Source organism: Nycticebus coucang, chromosome 19 (assembly GCF_027406575.1).
Source record: "Nycticebus coucang isolate mNycCou1 chromosome 19, mNycCou1.pri, whole genome shotgun sequence".
In the NCBI taxonomy this organism is placed as follows: Eukaryota; Metazoa; Chordata; class Mammalia; order Primates; family Lorisidae; genus Nycticebus; species Nycticebus coucang.
Genome location: NC_069798.1, coordinates 18,149,351 through 18,172,349, shown reverse-complemented (window position 1 = coordinate 18,172,349; position 22,999 = coordinate 18,149,351). Strand labels below are relative to the sequence as shown.

At 37.8% G+C, this 22,999-nt stretch overlaps 1 protein-coding gene across 1 annotated transcript in view; it reads right to left on the bottom strand.

The window, feature by feature from the left end:
• The window catches only part of TAF4B (TATA-box binding protein associated factor 4b), a 121,304-nt gene that overhangs the window by 66,742 nt on the left and 31,563 nt on the right, over positions 1–22,999 (bottom strand). Inside the window, exons 9-11 of the mRNA XM_053571933.1 lie at positions 18,943–19,075; positions 17,604–17,709; positions 3,521–3,687 (exon numbers count right to left, since the gene is read on the bottom strand). Coding sequence (XP_053427908.1) covers positions 3,521–3,687; positions 17,604–17,709; positions 18,943–19,075 — 406 coding nt within the window. The remainder of the gene's footprint in view (positions 1–3,520; positions 3,688–17,603; positions 17,710–18,942; positions 19,076–22,999) is intronic.

The following is a 22,999-nucleotide window of genomic DNA, read 5'->3' as shown; positions in this document are numbered from 1 at the left end:
CTCTTCTAATTTATCTAATATATGCATCAGTCTCATTAAAGGGTGAATGACTACAGCAGAAATATGCTGTAATTAAAAGTCAACAAGTCCTTAATACATTCTTCGACATTATTATATAATAAAACCAAATAGGAAAATATAAAATCATTGAATCTCTTCTAAATCAAGCCTTCAAAATGGAATTCATTACTTTGTAGTAAAACAATTCCTCTCCAATCTTAGATTCAAGCAGGAAAAGTAATACTACAAAAATCAAATCTACTTTATTAAAACGTACAACATAAACAAATGCAGCCTGTTAAGAGAAAAGACAGGGAAATTTCAAAACATTCCAATAATTAAAATTACAACTAGAGATAGGGTAGAGAGGGAATGACATGCTATTTCACAATTAAATGAAAGAAAATAAGCATTTAAAAATATTTAGTTTGAGGAGAATCTTTTAAAAAATTCAATATGCATTTATAAAACAGGTAAATCATCCAGCAAAAAATTCACACTTTAAAAATATTAAAAATAAATGAGTACTGGCATTAAACCATTTGGGGGCTTAGTAACAACTAAATGTTCTAATACTTTCACTATGCTGGTAATAAAGCACACCTTAAAGTTCCAAAGTTAAATACTATAGAAAAAATTCCTACTTTCAGATAAAACATTTTTAACAAATTCAACATAATTGATTAAGGAAATCTAGGTGGTCCATGAATTCTAGTCATGTGATTTTACTGAATGTCTGTACAATTTAGGTAATCAGATAAAAAAATTAGCATTTAATCTCCTAACATTGTTTAAACAGAAAAATCCTCCCCCCCCCAAAAAAAAAATTTTATTTAAATTGGTAATTTTGTTTGCTTGTTTTTGAGACAGTCTTACTCCGTCACCCAAGCTAGAGTGCTATGGCAACAACTTAGCTCACAGCACCCTCAAACTCCCAGGTTCAAGTGATCCTCTTGCCTCAGCCTCCTGAGTAGCTACAACTACAAGTGCCTGCCACAACACCCCCCTAATTTTTCTATTTTTAGTAGAGATGGAGGTCTCACTTTTGCTCAGTCTCCAACTCCTGAGCTGAAGGTATCCCCTTAACTTGGCCTCTGGAATGCCAGGATTATTATAGGCGTGAGCTACCATGTCCCACCTGTAATTTCTGTTTTTAAGGAATAGCTTTAGTTCTGATATATTCTATAAAGACAGAATTTTATTTATACATGGAAAACATTCCTACATACATAATTCCATTCACTCTATAGTCTTCCCTTTCTTTTTTGAGATAGAGTCTCAAGCTGTCGCCCTGGGTAGAGTGCTGTGGCATCACAGCTCATAGCAAACTCAAAATCTTGGGCTCAAACATTCTCTTGCTTCAGCTTCCCAGGTAGCTGGGACTACAGAGGCCCACCACAATGCCCAGCTATTTTTTTATTGCAGTTGTCACTGTTTTAGCTGGCCCGGGCTGGATTTGAACCTGCCAGCCTTGGTGTATGTGGCTGGTGCCCTACCCAGTGAGCTACAGACCCCGCCCATCTTACTTTTTTTAAAAAAAGCTTAGATAATTCAGAAGTAAGAAGGGCCAAGAGAAGGAAAAATTCATTAATAAAAAAAGTCAGGATGGGAAGCTGGTCTAGGAGGCCAAGGCGGGAGAATCCCTTGAGCTCAAGAGTTCAAGAGCAACTTGACCTGAGCAAGACAAAACCAGGTTTCTACTGAACACAGAAAAATTGGCTGGGTGTGGTGGCAGGCACCTGTAGTCCCACCTACTTGGGAAGCTAAAGCAGGAGAATTGCTTGAACTCAGGAATCTGAGGTTGCCATAAGCTAGGCTGACACCATGGCACTCTAGATAGGGCAAGAGACTGAGACTCTAGTGTGCCCCCCCCCCCACCAAATCTCTCTCCAATTTGTCTCTTTTTTTACTTAATTTGGGGAGATTGCGGTCTTCCACATTACTATAAATTTAGAATCAAACAATAATTAAAAGCCGCTTGGTGCAAAACAGCACTAGTATGTTCTCTCCCATTTTCTTTCATATACTGCAGCTACCTAACAAGTGTACTATTAGATGTAGAGAAAAACCTAAGATTTTAATTCAGTTCTTCTAAAATAAAGACAGGAGGAGCTGGACACCTGTAACTCTAGCACTCTGGGAGGCTGAAGCAGGTGGACTGCTTAAGCTCCGGAGTTCGAGACCAGCCGGAGCCAGATAAAGACCCTGTCTCTAAAAAAAGTAGCTAGGCGTTGTGGCGGGCACCTGTAGTCCCAGTTACTTGGGAAGCTGGGAGCAAGAGAATCACTTGAGCCCAAGAGTCTGAGGTTGCTGTGAGCTACGATGGCACAGCACTCTACAGAGGGCAACAAAGTGAGACTTTGTCTCAAAAAAATAAAAAATTAAAACAAAATAAAATAGGCTCGACGCCTGTAGGTCAGCGGCTGGAGCACCAGCCACATACACCAGGCTAGTGGGTTTGAATCCAGTTCAAACTCTGCCCGGTCCTGCCAAACAACAATGACAACTACAACAACAACAACAACAAAAATAGCTGGGCGCTGTGGTGGGCTCCTGTAGTCCTAGCTACTTGGGAGGCTGAGGGCAAGAGAATCACTTATGCCCAAGAGTTTGAGGTTGCTGTGAGCTGTGATGCTACAGCACTCTACAGAGGGTGACATCAGACTCTGTCTCAAAAATAAATAAATAAATAAAACAAAAGAAAATGAGGATGGCTTTAAATTTCACAGTAAAGACAAGGAAAAAGAGACTTGGCTCTAATTGGCTGTTTCTATAGTTCATAAATACAAACATGTAACATAAATAAATATTTGGATACATGCATGACTAAAGGCCAACTGAGGAAAGAATAGGACAGAAAAAAGAGTATATTATATATTCATGTAAAAATACACTCAACTTTTCTCCCATCAAGAAACATGAATAAGCTCATGCCGGTAATCTCAGCACACTAGGAGGCCAAGGCAGCGGGGGTGGGATGGGGAGGTGGGGGATAGAGTAGGAAGGTGGGGGGTGGGGAAGGTGGGCAGATTGTCTGAGCACAGGAGTTCAAGACCAGCCTTAGCAAGAGTGAAATCCTATCTCTTAAAAAAAAAAAAAAAATGGGTGTTGTGATGGTCGCCTGTAGTCCCAGTTTCTTAGGAGGCTGAAGCAAGACAATCTCTTGAGTCCAAGAGTCTGAGGTTGCTGTGAGCTATGATGTCATAGCACTCAACCCCAGGGTGAGTGAGACTCTGTCTCAAAAAAAAAAAAAAAAACCAAAAAGAATGAAATATTAATAAAATATGAATTTCTTTTATTTAAATTCAAACCACAGGTTATATGATTTAAGTCACAGTAATAATTTTTACAATAAAATACTTCCTTCTATAATACCCATGAAATCTTGATTATTTCTAGAGCCTTATTTTTTTAAGCTTCAGAGTTACTGAACAACCAACCTAGACTGTCTCTTATGGTAACATTTATCCTCAAAAAGACATTTCTATCAGTTAGCTGATGATCATAACTCTAGACTTACCAATATCTAAAATTCTCTTTTGTAGAGCTCCAATGAAAAGAAATGGTTCATCTTTACAAGACTGAATGAGTGTGCCAACCACAGAGTTTGTGGTTAAGATGCAGGCGTTTTCTTCACTGAGGTTGAGCCCTGCCATGGAAGTCACATCATTGATGTCATCTTCATCTCTAACAGAAAAGAAAGTATAGGTTTTGGTGGTGGTGATGTATATGAGAGAATGACTGGTTTCAGAAAGCAAAAGAATCAGAGATTTCTCTTTATCACTAATGGCATTACTTTGCTTAATTCATCCAATCAAGAAGAGAGTTGAAGAATGGCTATCTGTTGTATGACTGGAGATATGAGCGAACAGTAGTTTTGTTGTGGGAGTAAACTTGTTTTTGTAATTATTAAGTTAAGAAATGGACTACACGAGATGAGATGGCATGTAGTGAAGATTTTTATTTAGGGGTTTATTTTTTTAGTTATGTACATACTTAATTTATTATTTGTTATTTTTATTATTACTTTATTTGAAATTAATTAAAAAGGAAATATTTTATTACATTAATAAAATTACTTTTGTAGTAAACTTTTTTTTAAACATTGACTAATTTTTGGGTAGGTGTGTAAACAAAATTATAAAGAAGAAAGTAGTTACAGGGGAACAGAGTTAATGGAAAAATATTTTTAAGTATTTACTTAGTTTAGTATGAAGTAATGACTGTGTTTTTTTTTTAGGGTAGAGTATTTATAGATTTTTGACAATATGTTAACATAAATTAACACTTTGGTTGGTATTTTTGAGGAAGGGCGGCATGCCCTTTGATTTTAGGTTTTACGGGGTGTACAGTTTTAGAGAAATGGTTTAAGGAATTTATAACTTCAAGGAAGTCAACTTTGCATGTAGCTTAGGGGAGTCCAGGTCCTTTAAGCTTCTGGAAGAAAAGCAAGTCATTTTAAACTCACACTGAATTCACTTTGTGTATTTGATGTACGATATGTTTATTTCTAAATATTATCCTACAACTATCTTTCCCTATACACCTTTAAAACTAATTAGTATCCCTAGCCACTAGAGTACACCTAATATCAGAAATATGAATCAGAAGCAAGTTTGCTAGGACACATCTTTCCCTCTCTCAATTTGGTAAATGAGATACACCTACAGGCATTTGGAGTTGCTCTAATTCATTCAGAAATCCTCTATAATGAAAGACAAAGAAAAACAGACATCTTTGTTTTTATCCAAGTCTCTCATATTTCCCAGTACACTCCAACATTCCATTGAGGAACAACAGAAAGTCCCTGGTCCTAAAGGTCAGCATCCACATAGAGAAGAAGTCTGCTTACTCAACTAGCCATTCTGAAACCAAATAGTTAAAATTAGTTTTATTTTTCTTTTCTTTGGTTGTTTTCTGTTTTGTTTTTCTGCTTCATACTCTTGATGTGCTTCATCTGTACCAATTGAGTTCACTAAATTGTAATTGGCTATAAAGGGATTATATATAAAATGTAAAATTACACATACATGTACATATACACTCATACATACACAATATAGTAAAGAATGTATGTATAAAACACAAAATATGATTGGGATCCTTGTTTGCACCAGGGAAATTAAACAATTGTTTTTAACTAACAGAACTAGTAACACGCACAGAACTAAGATGAGTACATATATGTAAGGGTACAGAAGAGAGCGAAAAGAAATACTAAAATTCCCTCACGGCATCCTTATCACCTTATGTATTAACAAGCACTTTACTGGGTATAATTCATACAATGTAAAACATAATTTACACAAACAGGATTATATAAAAAAAGATAGTTATCTTTACTGCGTGGGCCAAATGATACATCATGTGGTTTCATATCAATAGATTTAAATTACAAACTTCACTGTTGTAAGGCATTTGTGCACAGAAAAGGAAAATAGGTTATAATTGTCAAATACTCAAAAAACGCAGGCCTCTACCGTTCAACTTTTTAAAATAATATAGTAGGGGCCTTGTGCAATGACTCACGCCTGCAATCCTGGCACTCTGGGAGGCCCAGGTGTGGGGAGAGACTGGGTACGGGGTACCAGACCATCCTGAATAAGAGCCAGACTCTGTCCCTACCAAAAATAGAAAAAAAAAAAAAAAAAGAAAGAAAGAAAAGAAAACTAGCCAGGTGTTGCGGCGGGTGCCAGTAGTCCCAGCTATTCAGGAAGCTGAAGCTAGAGGATCACTTGAGCCCAAGAGTTTAAAGATGTTGTGCGTAAGCAGAGCCCTCTACTTATAGCAATGCAGTGAGACTTTGCCTTCTAAAAAATAAATAAATAAAAAAACAGTCGAGAGCATTAGAGCATTACAGCATAAGAGATGAAAGAGCTAGACACGCCTATCGGAAGTGGAGAGAAAGCACAATAATCTTACCATCTGAACAGAGTAACAAAAGCTCAACATTAAAACGTATGTTGCCTTTTCATAAGATACGCAGTGAAGAAGTGAAGTTCCTGCCCCTCCCAAGCCGAAGCAAACCAACGTGTTTCAAGGCCGAGAAGGCAGAGCTGAAAGGCCTCCGCAGTCACAGTCAAAAAAGAAGATCCGTACATCACTCGCCTCCTGGCGCCTGAAGATACTGCAGCACCGAAGGCAACCCAAATATTCTCAATAGAGTGCCCCCAGAAAAAACAACCTTGACCACTAAGCCATGGTCAAATTCCCCCAACAACTGAGTTGGCGACAAAGAAGATAGACGCCAATAGTACACGTGTGTTCACTGCGGATGTCAAAGCCAACAAGCATCAGATCAACCCACCCATAAAGACGCTGCAAGTGTGATACTGACGCGGACAAGGTCAATATCGTCCTCAGTCTTAAAGCAGGGAAGAAGGCATATGTCTGACTCCCAGCTAAACTGGGATCATGTAAACCCAGTCCAGTTGGCTAATCCTAAATGCGTAACTATTCACTGTTATAAAAAAAAAAAAGTATGTCTGTGCAACAGGGAAAAGAAAAAAATAAGAAAGTAATCTCTCAAACCCCCAAATGAAACATGCAGTATAAAAAGAAAAAAATGTCACAAAAGTATTGTGAGAGACACGGGATGCTGAGAACGGCTCTGAGTATCACCTTGCTACCTGTGTAAACAAATTAGTACATCTAGATTTAAATATTAAACATTTACTCTCCTGTATTTTTTTTTTTTGTGTGTGTGTGTGGTTTTTTTTGGCCGAGGCTGGGTTTGAACCCACCACCTCCAGCATATGGGACTGGCGCCCTGTCCCTTTGAGCCACAGGCGCCGCCCTTAAATATTAAACATTTAAACGTCTAAAGTGTAAGATAGGGCGGCACTTGTGGCTCAAAGGAGTAGGGCGCCGGCCCCATATACAGGTGGTGGCGGGTTTGAACCCGGCCAGGCCAAAAACTGCAAATAAATAAATAAAGTGTAAGATAGTAGGAATTACAAGCCAAAAAACACAGACCAAAATCTGAGTTTAAAAAAAAAAAAAACTTTTAAAGGGCCTGAATAAAAAATATTTTTAAAAGACCAAGTAAACATCAGTGAAAAGTTAGTTCACTTCAAAACAGAACCCTAACCTGTTACTTTTAACATCTTTGGGACTCAGTCTCCTCCTACAAAAAACCAAAATGAATAACTCTAAGGTCTCTCTCAACCACCATGAGGCAACTCTCTTTGGACTAACACAAAACAAAGAGATTACACCTTTCATATATTCAAGCTTATGTGGGCATAATGTATCCTTGCAAAGACACATGAGAAATTCTCCTCTGGAGAGGGAAATAGAAAAGCAGGGACAGGAAGAAGACAGACTTTGTTACCTTATGCCCCCTTCTAACTTTTGAATGTTGTACTATATACAGAGATTACCTAATCAAAATGATTAGTGACATCAAAAATCACATAAATGAACATTTAAGGAAACTAAAAATGAGATAGAGGAAAATAAAGTTTACACATATAACTTTGTCCTTCTTTTAAAATAAAACTGGAGTTATTAAAGGTAACTCCACATGGCCTTTACACACATGTACAAACATACAACGTTGAGTGCCTGTAATTTCAGATGAATGCCAAGTGCATAGGTCCCTGTAAATTGCACCTTGCTTCTCTTGCAGTGTTCCTTTACAGCCCCTGTTGACACCTCACACACAGGCTGCAGAAACCAGTACCAGGCTTACTTACTCTCAGTACCTAGCATGGCACTAGAACTAAACAGAATTCAATGAGGAGATAGTCCCATGTCTTTCAGAATCTTGCAAATAAATAAATAATAAATAAATAAATCTTATTTATTTCCCTGTAAATAAGCAAAGAACTAAATGCCCAATAAGATTTTCTTGCCTGCCATCCCTCCTTTTATCTGGCCCCAAGCTGAACACAGCTCCTTCTAGTACAGTGGCCAGTTACCATGGTTACAGATGGCAGAGGAGTAGAGAAGGACCCCATACTAAGAGGAAAAGGTACCACAATAAACAACACCTAAGTCATTTAAAACTAAGAAAGAAGGCTAACTGAAGGAAAGCAAAGACAACACAGTGTTTTAGCAGCATTATCAGTAAGACCAGGACAGTAATAAAGGATTTCATATTGAGGGATATTTGTGATGATGGTCTGCTTTCAATTTTAAAGGAGCCGAAAGCAAAAACTGCTGAACCAAGTCTTCAAGTTTTCTAGTCTGATGCAATCTTTTCGTTTTTTTTGAGACAAAGTCTTATTCTGTCATCTTGGGTAGAATGCAGTGGCAACATTGTACGTCACTGCAACCTCAAACTCCTGGCCTCAAGTCATCCTCCTGCCTCAGCCTTCCAAATAGCTGGGACTACAGGCATGTATCACCATGCCCAACTAACTCTTTCTTTCTTTTATTTTTTTCTGAGCCACAGTCTCACCCTGTTGCCGTAGGTAGAGTGAGTGCCATGGCATCATAGCTCACAGCAACCTCCAACTCCTAGGGTTAAGGGATCTTCTTGCCTTAGCCTCCCAAGCAGCTGGGACTACTCGGCGTTTTTTTTTTTTTTTTTTTCCTAATAGAGATGGGGTCTCACTCTTGCTCATGCTGGTCTCAATCTTCTGAGCTCAATCCACTTACCTTGGCCTCCCAGAGTGCTAAGATTACAGGCGTGAGCCACTGCATCTGGCCCTAGCTAATTTTCTCTACTTTTGATAGATGGGGGTCTCGCTTTGTTCAGGCTAATCTCAAACTCATGACTTCAATGGATCCTCCTGCCTCAGTCTCCTGATTAAGTGTTTTTTGATGAAAGTAAAAGACAATCTGTTTTGTTTTAAAAGATATCAGAAAAAACACACTGAATATTGCCCTAGTAAAAAAAAAGCCTTTTAAATAAAGATTCTAGGAAATGTAGTAGAGTACTATGCAAAACTTACAAAAATATCACTCATATATCAAAAATGCCTTGCATTCTAGCATCTGAAACTAATCTAATTCTTCAGCTTTTGAAAAAGCTGAACATTGCTCATGCCTGCCTTCTTAAATATCTTCCACCCTCAACACCTGTAATAGCAGTACACTAATTTCTTCTAAAGTAGAGTCAATCACTTTACTTTCCTTCTCAAAAACCATTTATGTTCCCCTGAACTCAACCTGACATTCAAGCCCTTCCAGGTGATGACTCCATTTTAGCACTCTCCCCTCTCCCATGACCCACAGCTTGTACTGATGCTCGCCCATGCTCAGGCTATTCCCTTCCTGTTCTAGTCTTCTGCTCTCCTTGTTTTCTTATCTTTTAGCTATCAAAGCTTTATCTGTAGAGGATGTCAAAAAACTTAAACCTCTTAAGAAAGGAAAAAACTATTAAAATTGTAATACTCAAATTAGATTTGACTTCTGCAAGCACAAGAGATATAAGATACAATATACATGATAACAAACATTATCAGTACATATTGAGTATTACAATTATGTCTATAATCCAAGCACTTGGGGAAGATGAGGCAGGTGGATTGCTTGAGCTCACAAAGTTTGAGACCAGCCTGAACAAAAAGTGACAACATGTCTCAACTAAAAATAGAAAAACTGAGGCAAGAGGATCACTTGAACCTGAGTTGGAGGTTGTTGTGAGCTGTGACGCCATGGCACTCTACCCAGGCTTGAGACTCTGTCTCCAAAAAAAAAAAAAAAGAGAGAAAAATGACTCAGATGTTCTACCCAACTCATAATGGAAAAATAAGATATTAATTTTTCACCTGTTAGATTGGCAACAGTTTCTTAAAGTTCACCAGAACACAGGGAGATATGCTACTTAAGCTTTGTTGCTGAAAGAATAACCAATTTGGCATTATCCAGCCATTTAAGATGAATAAATTACTCTTTTTAAAAATTATGTGACATGATCATCACTGCAGCTTTGTTTTCCTAGTACAAAACAATGGAAACAACCTAAATTGTATTATAGAACTTTGTTAAAAATATCAGATCACAATGAATTATGTATGATATGGAACAATCTCCCAGATTTACTACTATTAAGTTGTAAAAGCCAAAATGCAAAACATAGCCTCTTATGGTGGTGTATGCCTATAATCTCAGCACTTTGGGAGGCACAGGGGGAAGGTTTGCTTGAGACCAGGAGCTCAAGACCAACCTAGGCAACATAGCTAAACTTCATCACAACAACAACAAAAAAGAGCGAGAAAGAAAGAGAAGAGGAAGAGAAAGAGGAAAAACAAGACAAAGAGAAAGAGAAAAAGAAAAATTAAAAAAAATTAGCCAGGTGTGGTGGAACACACATACAGTGCAGTTACTGGAGAAGCAGCAGCTGGAAGACACGTGAGCCCAGAAATTCCAAGTTGCCCTGAGCCATGACTGTGCCACTGCACTCCAGCTGGGAAATACAGTATTAGAAATGCTGTTTCTAAAAAAAAATTATGTATAGTGTGTTGAAAAGATTATGTCTTTATGTCCATACATTCTTTTTTTGTCATGTGACATCAATAAAGTACACTGTACCAAAAATAAAAAGAATGTTATCTAGCTACATCTTGAAATATACACAACAAATTAGTAGCATGGCTTGGCTCAAGGCTGGGAACCTAGACAGCAAAAGGATAAAGTGAGGGAAAATCCTTTTTTCCACTTCATACCCTCTTATACCTTTTGAGTTTTAGAAGGTTTTTCGCTTGCTTTTAGAGTCTTACTCTGTCACCCAGGCCAGACTGCAGTAGTGTCATCATAATTCACTGTAACCTCGACTCCTGGGCTTAAACGATACTCTTGCCTCAGCTTCCTGAGTAGCTGGAAACACGGGCACATACCAGCATGCCCAGCTAATTATTCTATCTATCTGTCCAAATATTTAGTTGTAGAGATGGGGTCTCACCATGTTGTCTAGTCTAGTATCAAACTCCCAGCTCAAGTGATCCTCCCTCCTCAGCCTCACAAAGTTCTAGGATTGAATGGGTGAGCCAGCAGGCTCAGTCTAATAGACTCTCAAACACATGAAATGATGAGTTACATAAGATGTTAACACTGAGTTACCTAAATTTATATATGATAAAGTTTAACTTATCCTCTAAGCTGTTAAAATACTTTCACTACCAAAAATAATATATATGGATTATTCATCTATATTTCAGAGCTCTTTAAAAAAAACACTTAACCATCTATCATCATTAAATCAAAATGTCAATATTAATTGCTTATGATCACTACATACCCAGTCAGTTTAAATAGGGTTCACAAATAGGCAAAATACTATAAAATTTATCACTTCTGAGTCTGAAGTATGACAGATATAACATGAATCTCTGGCACCCTCTGGTGTTTAAACAGAACTATACAGCTTCACACATTCATCCAAGCAAGACTGACAAGCGGAGTAGAACATAGGATTTTCTTGGTAGAAAAAGTCATTAATGAACCCAAAAAGATCAAATTAACTAGTTTTTTTTTTTTTGTAGAGACAGAGTTTCACTTTATGGCCCTTGGTAGAGTGCCGTGGCCTCACACAGCTCACAGCAACCTCCAACTCCTGGGCTTAAGCGATTCTCTTGCCTCAGCCTCCCGAGTAGCTGGGACTACAGGCGCCCGCCACAACGCCCGGCTATTTTTTGGTTGCAGTTTTGGCCACTGGGGCCGGGTTTGAACCCGCCAGCCTCGGTACATGGGGCCAGCGCCTTACCGACTGAGCCACAGGTGCCGCCCTTAACTAGTTTTTTTAAAATGAGGCAAATTCCTTCTACATGATTAAACCTCATCCAGTTTAGTCAAGACAAGATCTGCCATATGCTAATATTTACTCTTATTTAACAAAAGAACCAACATCGTGGGTCTATTTTAAGTTTCACTTTTAACAAGTGGAAGTGATAATAATTGTAAATAAGCAGGCAAGCAAACGTGAATAGAAAAAAATCATATGAAAAGACATGCATAAAACCATATAAGATTTGAATTATTACAAAGTTTGGTACAAAAATGAGAAGTGTATATTTTTGTGAAACTAAAAGGTATCTAAGAAATATGTAAAATGATAAACACTCCTGTTCCCTTTTTCTTTCTTTTTTAAACTTTATTTTTCAAAGCATTACAGTGGTACAAATATTTTTGGTTACATAGATCACTTTTATAATGCTTGAGTCATGGTCTTAAGTGTGACCATCACAGCCAGGCGTGGTGGCTCATGCCTAAACTGTAGCACTCAGGGAGGTGCATGATTGCCTGAACTCAAGAAGTTCGAGATGAGCCTGAGCAAATATGATACCCCACCTCTACTAAAAAATAGAAGAAAACTAGCTGGGCACTGTGGTGGGTGCCTGTACTCTCAGCTACTCAGGAGTCTGAGGCAGGAGGATCACTTGAGCCCAGGAGTTTGAGGTTGCTGTGAAGCGTGATGCTGTGGTACTCAAACCAAGGTGACACAGTGAGACTCTGTCTCAAAAAAAAAAAAAAAAAAAAAAAAAATTGGGCCAGGTGCCTGTAATCCTAGCACTGGGAGTCTGAATCAGGTGGACTATCCTGAGCTCACGGGTTCGAGACCAGCCTGAGTAAGAGGGAGACCTTGTCTCTAAAAATAACCAGGAGTTGTGGTGGGCACCTGTAGTCCCACCTACTCGGGAGGCTGAGACAAGAGAATTGCTTGAGCCCAAGAGTTGGAGATTGCTGTGAACTATGATGCCATGGCACTCTACTAAAGAAAAAAAAAGTGTGCCCATCACCCAGATAGAGTTCACTATACCCATTAGGTAGGTTTTCACCCACCCCCTCCTTCTTCTCCTCCCCCCACTTTATTTTCATTAAGTTTACTTCCCTCTAAGCACATATGTGCTCTTCAGTTAGTTCCAATTTAATAGTGAGTACATGTGGTGTTTGTTTTTCCTTTTTTTTTTTTTTTTGTAGAGACAAGAGTCTTGCTTTATGGCCCTCGGTAGAGTGCCGTGGCCTCACACAGCTCACAGCAACCTCTAACTCCTGGGCTTAAGCAATTCTCTTGGCTCAGCCTCCCGAGTAGCTGGGACTACAGGCGCCCGCCACAATGCCTGGCTATTTTTTGGTTGCAGTTTGGCCGGGGCCGGGTTTGAACCCGCCACCCTCGGTATATGGGGCCGGCGCCCTACTGACTGAGTCACAGGCTCTGCCCCTGTTTTTCCATTTTTTAAAACTTCACTTAGGATAATGGTCTCCAGTTTCACCCAAATTGTTGCAAAAGGCTTAAGTCATCCTTCTTCTTCACTGAGTAGTATTCCGTAGTATACACATACCACATTTCTGTTCTTTCTTCAAAATTAATTATTTAAACAAATATATGAATGTCTCTTATGAACCATGCATTGCTCTAAACACTAGTTATACATACAATAATAAAAGGAATAGGAAATACATGGAGGGATAAACAATAGTATTTTAAGTAAGTGCCTTAAGACAGCAGATTTGAGTGTGAAAGCTGCCAACCAAAATCTCTAAGGAAGTAATGTTTAAATATGAAGGAGCATGTCATATGAAGACTGGGAGACAGAGTTCAGTGCATACCACATCTAAAACTGCACAGTGGTACTGTGACTAGTGTGTCTGAAGAACAGAAAGAAAGCAAACAAGGGGCATGGGTCCCTAACAATGAGAGAACGTGATAACCTGCAATGGATGGACTACTTCCTATTTTCCTGAACATGAAGACAATCTATCTTGCTCATGCAATTGTTTTTCACTTTTTCTGCTACCTACAACCTTAGTCAATTCTAACAAATAGAACCACTGTTTCAGATGGGATCTTTCAAATTGTAAAAAAGCAATTCCTCCCTTAAAGTAACCTCACCAAACTACCATGCTGATTCTAAAATTCATGCACAAGGGAAAAATAACAAGTAAAATCCAGATACTTTTGATAAAAAAGAATACAGAGAAAGGATTTACACTACCAGATATAAAGATAAGTAATAATATTATTAATCAAAAACAGCAAAATATTAACATCAAAATCAAACAAAAACCTATCACTCACATGGAATGTACCTTGTATAAGTGAGAATTTACTATAAGATAAAGGAAAGGTAAAGATCATGAGGTCTTCAGTAACTACTTTTGAGACAAACAAGATGTAAGACAACATACATGAAGTGTGTATGTATATGTATTAAAAGAAATTATAGAAGCACATCATTATGGGCATACTACAGAAGGATAGATAAGAATTCAAAAATAAGAAACTGCTAAACCTAATACTATGATTTTAAATTTCCATATACAAGACACGGAAAACAAAGTTACAAGTTAAACTTTAAAAGATGGGGAGAAAAATATTTATAACACATACAACAAAGGATTATTCTTCAATAGATCTACATAAGCCTAAAAAGCAATAAAGTACTCAACAGATAAATTAGCAAAAGTAATAAGCCAGAAATTTCCCAAAGAAAATACAAATGGTGACACTTTTGCCTCAGGCAGTAAATGGACTAGATTTATTGAGGAGCAATTTTATACAGCACTATAACTACACCAGCATAAAGCATTTTCATTCTATTGTTGGGTTCACAGATTCTTTCAAAGGTGTCAGTAAAAATAAGCAATGAGCACATCCTAAAGGAAGAATTGCCTCTGGGGCAAATGCCTGTGGCTAGCACTAGTCCCTGGGTCTCTGTTACAGTGGGGAAGCTTCATTAGAGACTCCTGGCTAAGATGGTTCTTTCAAGTTAATAGTCTTCCCTGGTTCTTACCACAAACAGTCACAAATCCTTTCTGAAATAAAGCAAACTCAATGTAGCCCCTCAGGTTTAATCTGATTTACCTATCCAACAAGTTTTAAATTCAATAACTACATTTTTCACTTCCGAAAGTCATCTTTGGCTCTTTTTCAAATCTTTGTATTCACACAGAGGGTGCCCTAAAAATGTGTACATATTTTAAGAAAGGAAAAAACTGTATTAAAATTACAATACTCAAGTCATGCTTGATTTCTGCAATTATAAGAGATACAAGATACAATAGGCAAGATAACAAATGTTATTGGTATACACTGAATATTACGATTTTTAGTACAGTTTTTTCCTTTCTTAAAACTTATATACCTTTTGGGGGCACCCTCTGTATTTTAACAAATAATTGTTTCTTGCTCATTTTTGTGTTTCCGTATTTCATTTTTAAATATTTGTAATGGTTTTTAATATTCAATATTTAATCACAATCTATTTTTGAAGTCACTGGAATTCCAAATGTGTTGCTCCTTCTCAGTAGTTTGATTCAGGATGACTTCTTTACATGTTTACCTTTGAGTGTGAACACATACACAAATACCAGAAAAAAACAAAATGACATCTTTCAAATACTGAAAGCAAATAAAAGAAAAGGATCTGTAACTCTAACCTCAGCCTCGACATCATCTACATAAGTAACCTAAAATGATCTGAAAATTATTAGAAATAATGACTTAATAAGTCATTAATAATGATTTGATAAGTCATTATCATTTCATTGGTATATGAAATAAAAACCCTTCTTTTCTATATTCTACTAACAGAAAATGTAATTACTAAAAACATTATTTAAAATAGCAACGAAAAGATAAGGTACCTAGGAATAAATCTAACAGATGAATGCAACAAATTGTGTATAATTTGTATTAATAAAATTGTATTACTTTACTGAAATATGTTAAAAAAAGATATGTAGGCTCGGCACCCATACCTCAGTAAGTAGGGCACCAGTCACATACCACGAAGCTGGCGGGTTCAAGCCCGGCCCAGGACTGCTAAACAACAATGACAACTGCAACCAAACAACAGCCAGGCATTGTAACAGGCACCTGAAGTCCTGTAGTCCCAGCTACTCGGGAGGCTGAGGCAAGAATCGCTTAAGCCCGAGTTTGAGGTTGCTGCGAGTTGTGATGCCATGGACTCTACCAAGGGCAACATAGTGAGACCCTGTCTCAAATAAAAAAAAAAGAAGACATGCATAACTGAAGACATAAATCTCTGTATAAATCATATTCATAGATAAAAGGCTGAAAATTAGAAAGAAATCAGCTGGAGGGTAATAGACACATGAACTCAGGACACGCCAATTCAGATTCCAACAAAGATGTTTGGTGGAACTTAACAAGATGATTCTTAAAAGTAAAGGAATAACAAAAGCCCAAGTATAGCCTAGGAAATCAAGAAGAAGGGATCGGAAGCAGAGGAAGGAGAGAAAATTGAGGAGAGGCAAACAGGAGACATGCTTTACTAGATATAAAATTTTAATGTTAATAAATTAAGAGTATGCTATTAGAAATTTTAAAATTGAATAAAATAAAGATAAAAAGAAAGATTAACAAACTAAAAGGACAGCTCAGAGAAGACTCATACATATAATCATACATATATGACATAAGATATTATAGATCACTGAAGGACAAATTCTTCAATAATGCCGTGTTTCAGCTCAGGAGTTTGAGACCAGCCTGAGCAAGGGTAAAACTCTGCTCTGCTAAAAATAGAAGAATTAGCCAGGGGTTTGGGGTGGGTAGGGGGTGGTGCCTGTAGTCCCAGGAAGTCAGGAGAGTGAGGCAGGAGGATCACTTGAACCCAGGAGTTTGAGGTTTCTGTGAGCTAGGCTGCTGCCATGGCACTTGTGAAAGATACTGTTAAGAGAATGAAAAAATACACCACAAAGAAAACATTTCCAAATCATTTATCTGGAAAAGAACTTGGATCTTAAATATAGATGCAAACAATGCAATAAGCAAACATAGGCAAAAGATATGACCACACTCCACCAGGAAGGTATATGGATAACAAACAGGCACAAGAATAGGTGATCAATATCCTTAATTATTAGGAAAATGTAAATTAAAACCATAATAACTACTAGACACCTATTCGACTGGTAAAAAATGAACAGAACTGAGAGTAGCACGTGCTAACAATGTTGGAGAGCAACTAGAACTCTCGTCATTGCTGGTAGCAATGCAAAATGTTACAGTCACTTTGTTAAACAGTTTAGCAGGATTTTAAGTAAGCACATACTTACCCAATGACTCAGTAATCATACTCCTAGATATTTACTACAGAGAAATAAAAACCTATAATCACACAAAATTCTATATATGAATGTTTATAGATGATTTATATATGATAGCCAAAACCTGGAAATTAACCAATGTTCATCAATAGCAAAAATGCTAAACAAATTTAATTTCATAAAATGAAACACTTCTCAGCAATACAATCTTCTAATAGTCAAAATGAAGTGGATAATATCAAAAACATGCTGAGTAAAAAAGTCAGAAGCAAAAGAGTACATAATAATGTAATGTTCCATTTATGTGAAATTCAATAGACAAAAATAATCTATGGTGATGGACATAACAACCGTGGCTGCTGAGTCAGAAAACAGAGATAATCAATTTGAAAGGTATATAAAAGTGTTGAATGTATTCAGTATCTTGATCTGAATTATGATTATACAAGTGTATACATTTGACAAAATTCACTGAGCTATACTTAAGATTTGTGTACTTTACTGTTTATAAATTATACTCAATAAAGTACTGTTAGCTTTCTGAAAAGGCATCAATAAATCTATTTTATTAGGATAGTATTCTGCCATCTTTTTTAAGAGATATATTACTTCCTTAATCCACCTGTAACTGTTCTTTTTACCTGAAGCTTGTTGTTCCATTCTCCTTTATTTTATTTCTCGGAATAGGAGATGCTTGAAGTGACAGAATTTTATTTCCAGGCAGAGTAATTTGCTTTACAAAGGAAGCTGTAAAAACAAGAAAGAAAAAAGTAGAATACAAAAAGGCAATCATGCCACATTGAGAAAAATTCAGGACAACAGTTTTTTATATAGAATAATCAAAGAAAATTTCAAGTTGCCCTAGAATCATGTTTAAATTCAAACAAAATAAATGAATTTATCCCCCATATAAGACTTGATCTTACAAAATAAAAATTATTCCACTTCTTTTAATATGGTCTCAAATTGTCTATAGAATTAGCAGCATTATAAAAATATGAACAAAAGGCTGCTGAAACATGTTAGTTTTTTTATAGCAATACATTTTAAAATACCTAAAAACTCTACCATACATTTATAAGATTGATTTTTTTTAAAGAGACAAGGTCTTGGTCTGTCACCTAGGCTGGAGTGTAGTGGCAAAAACATAACTCACTGCAGCCTCAAACTCCTGTGCTGAAAAGATCCTCCTGTCTCAGCTTCCTGATAGTTTGAGGCATGCACCACCACGCTTGGCTAAATTTATTTTATTTTATTTTTATTTTTTTGTAGCAATGAGGTCTCACTGTGTTGCCCGGGGTGACTTCAAACTTCCAGCCTCAAGAGATCCTCTCACCTCAGCCTTCCAAAGTGCTGGGATTAAAGGCATGAGCCACTACACAGGCCTGATTTCCAAATTCAAAGAAACAGCTCTCTCTCTCTCTCTGTGTATATATACTTTTTTTTTTTTTTTGAGACAGAGCCTCAAGCTGTCACCCTGGGTAGAGTGCCGTGACATCATAGGTCACCACAACCTCTAACTCCTGGGCTCATGCGATTCTCCTGCCTCCACCTCCCAAGTAGCTGGGTTACAGGCGCCAGCCACAACCCCCGGCTATTTTTTGGTTGTAGCCATCATTGTTGTTAGGTAGGCCCTGGCTGGATTCGAACCCCTCAGGTGTATGTGGCTGGCGCCTTAGCTGCTTGAGCAACAGGTGCCGAGCCGAAACAACTACATTTTAAGGCGAAATAAGGATATAGCAAATTTTGTATTAAAAGTCCTCATTTCCTAATAATTTATTATATCTAATTATAGAATGCTATTAGTAGTTGCTTCTTTTATTACAAAACAACACATACACCTACAATGTATATATGAAAATGCAGTAAGTAGTCTTCTTTCATAGTTGCCAACTTTAAAAGACCAACCTCTCTTCTCTTAACAGAACAACAAGAAAGTTCACAACCCAGTGTGATGGGCTGAGATAGGTTAGCATTTACCTGCAGGAAACTGACTGGTAGGTATTACAGTGTTCACTGGCATCTTCTGTCCAGATTTCTGAATGGTCAATGCAGAGGAATGGGAAAGTGCGGTCACTTGTTTTGCAATGCCTCCTGAAGGCTGCTGAACTAACTGAAACAATGAGAACTATCAATATATTCATTCAGCTTAACTAGCTTTAGAAAAGGACAAGCTTTCAGTTTTAATAATAGACTATGCTCACTCAGCTGCAAATGTACCTTTATCTTAGCATAACAAGCATATTTACTTAAGATATAAATTTGTACATAGCAAAATTATTTTGTTTAAAAGTAAAAACCATGACTATCTCACATATTATTTTTGGGGTAGAATTCAAATTTATATTTCACAGTGTCCAGTTTAAATTTCTATATGGATTCTATTTTTATTTTTTAACTTACTGTGGGAAATTTCAATCATATACAAAAGTAGAGAGAATAAAACAAAAACACATAAGCCATTACCAAGCTTCAACCATTACCAGTCTTATTGCATCTATACCACCTACCCATTTCCTTGCCACTTTTAATTATTTTAAAGCAAATCTCAGACATATCTTTTTATACCCACAAATATTTCAAAATATATCTCTGAACCATAAGAGCTTTTTATGTGCCCTTTTTTAGAGTATTTTTTTAAAACCTTTTGGAATGTGACAATGCTAAAGGCATTCTTTAAGACACCACTTTAAGAAATCCAGGAGGTGAAGTTTAGGAATAAAGGAAAAGACATTAAAATAATAGCAAGGCGATTATACATGAAACTAGCACATTGTACCCCTTGATTACACTAATGTACAAAGCTATGATTTAACAATAAAAAAAATAATAATCGCAAGGCCTTACTTTTAGCTTCAAAAAAGAAAAAAGAAAGAAAAAAATAGCAGAGTGTCATATTTTTCTTTACGTCAAAGAAGAAAAATACTTACCATGTATTTCAACCAGCTATTGATAATGAACTATTTAGAACTTAAACTCTTATACAGCTAATATGGATGAGTTATAATCTTTTTTTTGAGACACAGTCTCACTGTGTCGCCCTCGGTAGTGTGCTGTGACATCACAGCTCACAGCAACCTCAAACTCTTGGGCTTAAGCAATTCTCTTGCTTCAGTCTCCCAAGTAGCTGAGCTGAGGCACCTGCCACAATACCTGGCTAAATTTTGTTGTTGTTGTTGTTGCTGTTACTGTTGTTTAGCGGGCCAGGGCTGGGTTCAAACCAGCCAGCCCCAGTGCATGTGGCCGGCATCCTAACCACTGAGCTACAGGCACTGAGCCATGATTCATAATCTTAAAACAAACTTCTGAATGGAATATGGGGAGTAAGATTTATTCAGTTTTCTAATTTTTGTAAATAAAATTTAAAAGTCTAATGTTTTATTAAAAAAAATAAAAACCCACATAGGCTTGGTGCCTATAGCTCAGCGGCTAGGGCACCAGCCACATACACCAGAGTTGGCAGGTTTGAATCCAGCCTGGGACTGCCAAACAACAATGACAACTACAACCAAAAAATAGTCAGGTGTTGTGGCGGGCACCCATAGTCCCAGCTACTTCTACTTGGGAGGGTGAGGCAAGAGAATCGCTTAAACCCAAGAGTTTGAGGTTGCTATAAGCTGTGACGAAGGGCACTCTACCCAGGGCAACATAGTGAAACTCTGTCTCAAAATAGACAGGAATGTCATAACCCAATAAAAAAGTCTCTGGGTTCTAGTCTGAGATCCATTACTTGGCTGCCACTGAATGGGGGGCGGGGGCACTTTGAATTTCTGGATTCTCAGTTTTCTTCCTACATTTTTCTCATTATAAAATTATTTAAAAACCCATACCATATAAATGACACACTTTTAAAACTCTAGGTGGCTTGGGCGGCGCTTGTGGCTCAGTGGGTAAGGCGCCAGTTCCATATACGAGGGTGGCAGGTTTAAACCTGGCCCCGGCCAAACTGCAACAACAAAAAAATAGCCGGGGGCAGCACCTGTGGCTCAGTGAGTAGGGTGCCAACCCCATACACCGAGGGTGGTGGGTTCAAACCCGGCCCCGGCCAAACTGCAACAAAAAATAGCTGGGTGTTATGGCGGGCGCCTGTGGTCCCATCTACTGGGGAGGCTGAGGCAAGAGAATCGCCTAAGCCCAGGAGCTGGAGGTTGCTGTGAGCTGAAATGCACAGCACTCTACCAAAGGCAATAAAGTGAGACTCTGTCTCTACAAAAAAAAAAAAAAAAAAAAAAAAAAAAGCCAGCATTGTGGTGGGTGCCTGTAGTCCCAGCTACTGAGGAGGCTGAGGCAAGAGAATCGCCTAAGCCCAGGAGTTGGAGGTTGCTGTGACGCCACAGCACTCTACTGAGGGCAATAAAGTGAGAGTCTATCTCAAGCAAACAAACAAAAAACCCAAAACTCTAGGTGGCTATAAAGTATTTCGCCTCAAGAACCTATATGCTATATATAGCTGCTCAATAAAGACTAATACTGATTTAAGAATCAGCTATGACACATAAAGAGGACTTCAATTCTGTTCAGTGCCACCAAAAACAAGCCTTTCCTTGGGGCAATTCCTCTGTTCCGGTGGTTCCCAAAACTAGCTGCCCAGAATGATAGCTTCTTATAATGTTGTTTTATCTCTGAGATTAAATGCAAGTACCCAAGAGAAATCCTAAAAGATTGATAACACTTTTCCATTTGAAAATCATGCCAAGAATAGCAAGGGATGAGAAAAGATTAGTAGTCAGGAAATGGGTACTACTTTCTACCGAACCCAATAGTTTGACTAGTCTCCAATATTGGTGACCAATCTTTCCCCTTTTATCCTATGCCCAGAACTATCCTTCTGCCTCAGAAGACAATCATCCACAGACAAGAACCTCTTATCCTAAACAAAGAGATTTAAAACACAGCCTCCAACATACAGAGTTACAATAGAGAATAAGAGCAACTACCAAAAATCAAAAGACCAACAAGCTGTTAATGATATAGTGCAGGGAACAACTATAGTAAAAATAATGATTAACTATTAATTTACCATGTGGTATCTACCACAGGTTAACAATACTTTTAATGTCTTTTGATAAAACTTAACTTTTCTTGAATAAAGTAGAACACTCTAAACACTAATCAAGAAATAGTCAAAATTTCCTTCTTTCCCAACCTACCATATTTAGGGAAAAAACAACTTATCTAATTCTGTCTCCCTCTCCCTCAACAATTTTTTTTTTTTTTTTTAAGAAACGTTACCATACCCCACCCTGGCTGAACTGTAACAACAACAAAAATAGCCAAGCGTTGTGGCGGGTGCCTGTGGTCCCAGCTACTCGGGAGGCTGAGGCTAGAGAATCACTTAAGCCCAGGAGTTGGAGGTTGCTGTGAGCTGTGTGATGCCACAGCACTCTACCAAGGGCCATAAAGTGAGACTCTACAAAAAAAAAAAAAAAAAAATAGCCAGGTGTTGTGGCAGGCGCCTGTATTCCCAGCGACTGGGGAGGCTGAGGCAAGAGAATCACCTAAGCCCAAGAGCTGGAGGTTGCTGTGAGCTGTGATGCCACAGCACTCTACCAAGGGCGACAAAGTGAGACCCTGTCTCTTAAAAAAAAAAAATGTATATATTACTCACTCTGAGAAGCCGAGGTGGGTGGATTGCATGAGCTCAGAAGAGACTAGCCTGAGCCAGAGCAAAACCTCATCTCTAAAAGTAGCCAGGCATTGTGGCAGGCACTTATAGTCCCAGCTACTTGGGAGGCTGAGACAAGAGAATCGCTTGAGCCCAAGAGTTTGAGGTTGCTGTGAGGTATGACGCCACAGCACTCTACCGAAGGTGACAAAAAAAAAAAAAAAGAAATGTTACCATAATATCACCTATGTAATAACCCTGCCAAAAATATTTAACCTGAATCTAATCTTGAAGAAATGAGATAAAACAAAATAAAGGGACATTCTGCAAAACAATTAGCCTGGACACTTAAAACATTACAATGTAATGAATAACTACAAAAAGCTAGAGAACTACTCTAGATTAGAAGAGTCTAAAGAGAAATGTTAATTA